The sequence below is a fragment of the Oryzias melastigma genome, linkage group LG5 (genome assembly GCF_002922805.2).
Source record: "Oryzias melastigma strain HK-1 linkage group LG5, ASM292280v2, whole genome shotgun sequence".
NCBI lineage: Eukaryota > Metazoa > Chordata > Actinopteri > Beloniformes > Adrianichthyidae > Oryzias > Oryzias melastigma.
In genome coordinates, this window is record NC_050516.1 from 28,218,470 (window position 1) to 28,221,338 (window position 2,869).

The 2,869-nt window shown below is 31.9% G+C and overlaps 1 protein-coding gene across 1 annotated transcript in view; it reads left to right on the top strand.

The window, feature by feature from the left end:
- tnfrsf1b (tumor necrosis factor receptor superfamily, member 1B) overlaps positions 1–2,869 on the top strand; it is a 19,209-nt gene that overhangs the window by 11,581 nt on the left and 4,759 nt on the right. The window contains exons 5-6 of the mRNA XM_024270406.2: positions 934–1,059; positions 1,165–1,323. Of these exons, the coding sequence (XP_024126174.1) occupies positions 934–1,059; positions 1,165–1,323 (285 nt within the window). The remainder of the gene's footprint in view (positions 1–933; positions 1,060–1,164; positions 1,324–2,869) is intronic.

Genomic DNA, 2,869 nt, shown 5'->3' on the forward strand with positions numbered 1-2,869 from the left:
TGATAAAGTAAAAATATAAGGGAAAAAAATAGGATTAGGAAGAAGATGTTATAAAGTAAAAGGTATGAGAACAAGAATGGTTACTCTGGAAAAACAGAATTACTGAGTAATAGCTGTTTATTTGTCAAAAGAAGTTTATGGGATTTTGACAGGTACTTCCTGTTTGGAAGGCCAGGGGGGAGGAGTCAATCAGTCCAGTTCCCATATACAGTCTATGGTTGGCGTGAAAACAAATCACCTTTGACTGAGGCTAACACTAAGGACACAGCGTACAAACAACCTAGCCAGCATGTTTTTAGAGATACAGTTCATTTAGTCTTTTTTTGCCAAATGTAACAAAAAGATTATTGTAAATGAAAAATAGGAATTTTGTATGGTTTACATAATTAGCCACTTCCTTTTGATTTGATAACTTTTGCGTCTACATCAAACTACCTTTTTTTTGTTGTTGTTGCAAGAATTTATTTTAAAATGTCAGTTCAATGCACTGGGCCACTTTTGTTTAACTTGTTTGAAACCAAAATATATATTTTTTTATTTTATCAACTACAACAAAACATTTTATACAATTAGCTCTAATGTTTGTCTTCACTTCTATTTACGGCCATAATTTTAAATTTTAATTCATCACTTTTAGTTACCCTTTGTATTCTAACATATGTTTAATATGCTAAAGAAAACTCAGATTTTTGCATATTTTCACATAAACGTTTTTGGCTAAAAGAACAATCAAGTGCAAAACTAGAATCTGTAATTGATGCTTTCCTAACACCTCCAAAACATTGATAGTCTTTAAAAAGAGTAACAAGGTAATAAAAAGTGCTTTTAGAAATACCATACAAAGCTAGTTGTTAAATTATGAATAAAGATGATTTAGTGACTGTGTACATGTATGTATCTGTGTATGTATTAACTGTTTGCATGCTGTTGCAGGTTATCGCTTAAAAGAGCACTGCTCTGAAAACAAAGAGACTGTATGTGAACCATGTAAACCAAATACATATTTGGAGAGCTGGAATTATGCGCATAATTGTTTGCCCTGCAAAAAATGCAATCCAAGTCAGTAAAGATACTTTAAATCTATATTATTTACGTATTTATTTTCAATTTACCCATTAACTCTCCTTGCAAATGTCTCTAAGCTGTCGCTTTGTGGTCCATCAGGAAAAAATCTGAAGGAGATCCGGACCTGCACATCCACCCAAAATGCTGTGTGTGTTTGTAAGGAAAACACATTCTGCACCATGGGATATAATGCACCAGAGTGTGCGAGTTGTCAGCCGTATAGAGCATGCGGTCCAGGCCATGGAGTTTCTGTGCAAGGTAAAGTCTGCTGCAGTCACTGTTTAAATGCTCATCCAGCATTAAGATGTTTGTAAGGAGCAAGAATTAACTATTTTCTTTAACTTTGTGTGTTTTTTGTGTTTCATGTTTAATTAGTTTTACGTCTTGTTGCACATACATTCTGCAAGCACACAATAGGTTATACATCAAAAGAATTAACTGGTGTACTAATAGCATGGACAGGACTATATTATTGGGGCATCCAATGGGTATTTTCACAATTTCTGGAGTTACCCAGAAAGAAATGGGGCTTTATTTTACAGTAGTAACAGCAGATAATTTTTTTAAAATATAGCTCATTTGTGACAACAAAAAAAATTTGTGTATCAAAGTTGCTTCTTCGGATTTACATTTTTAGCATGTACTTTCTTCAGAATTTTGACTCCTGTTCTCTCAACAATAGTTATTTGAAGATGATGCTTCCATGCAGGTTTTATCATATAGTAGATTTTGTATTTGGTTCAGATATTCACCTGTAAATTAAATGAAACATGTTTTGTTAACCTGAAATGTTTAATTTCCACAATTTAAATACCAGGAAATAGTATTTCTCTATTTGATGGATTTATGTTTGCATTTTTAATGTATTTCATTCATTATAGATGTAATTTATTTATTAGACTAGCATTACCTTTGATATTGCAATCATGAATGCTGTAAGCTGATATGTGGCCGCTGAAGATGTTAGAGCTGATAGCTAAAAATGCTGAAACTGAAAGCTTGTCAAAATATTAGCTGCATGCCAAATTAGCCAAAAAGAAAATGAAAAAATGTCTAATTTTGCCAGAACAGCTAGCATAAAGTCTTAATCTCCCTAAGGAGCTTAAAAATGACATTTTTTTTATAGAAAACTGCTAGCTTAATGCAAAGTATTATCTAAACTCTACATTTGCCTAAAGAACTTTAAAAGTCTATGACAAAACAGCTAGCATAATGCTAAAATATTAGCTAAACTCTAAATTTGCCTACAGAACTTTAACAGTCTAATTTTGGCAAAACAGCTATAAAGTCCAAATTTGTCAAAAGAGCTTAAACAGTACAAATTGTGGCAAAATGGCTAACAAAATGCTAAAATATTAGCTGAAGTCTAAATTTGCCTAAAGAACTATAACAGTCTAATTTTGGAAAAAAAAAAACCAAACAGCTAGCATAAAGTCTGAATATGCCCAAAGAGCTTAAAAAAGACTAATTTTACAAAAAGGCTAGCATAATGCTAAAATATTAGCTGAAGTCTAAATTTGCCTAAAGAACTTTAAAAAAATCTAATTTTGACAAAAAGCTAGCATAAAGTCTGAATACCATGCCTAAAGAGCTTAAAAAGTACTAATTTTACAACAGCTAGCATAACGCTAAAATATTAGCTTCTTCTTTTCCCTTCGCCACAGTGAATCAGTTTCCTCCGTCTAAGCCTGTCTTCAGCTTCCTCTACTCTAACACCAGCCACCTTCATCCTTCAATGCTAAAATAATTAATGCAAATATTAGCTAAATTTTAAATAAATAAAAATAAAACAAAAATAAAATAA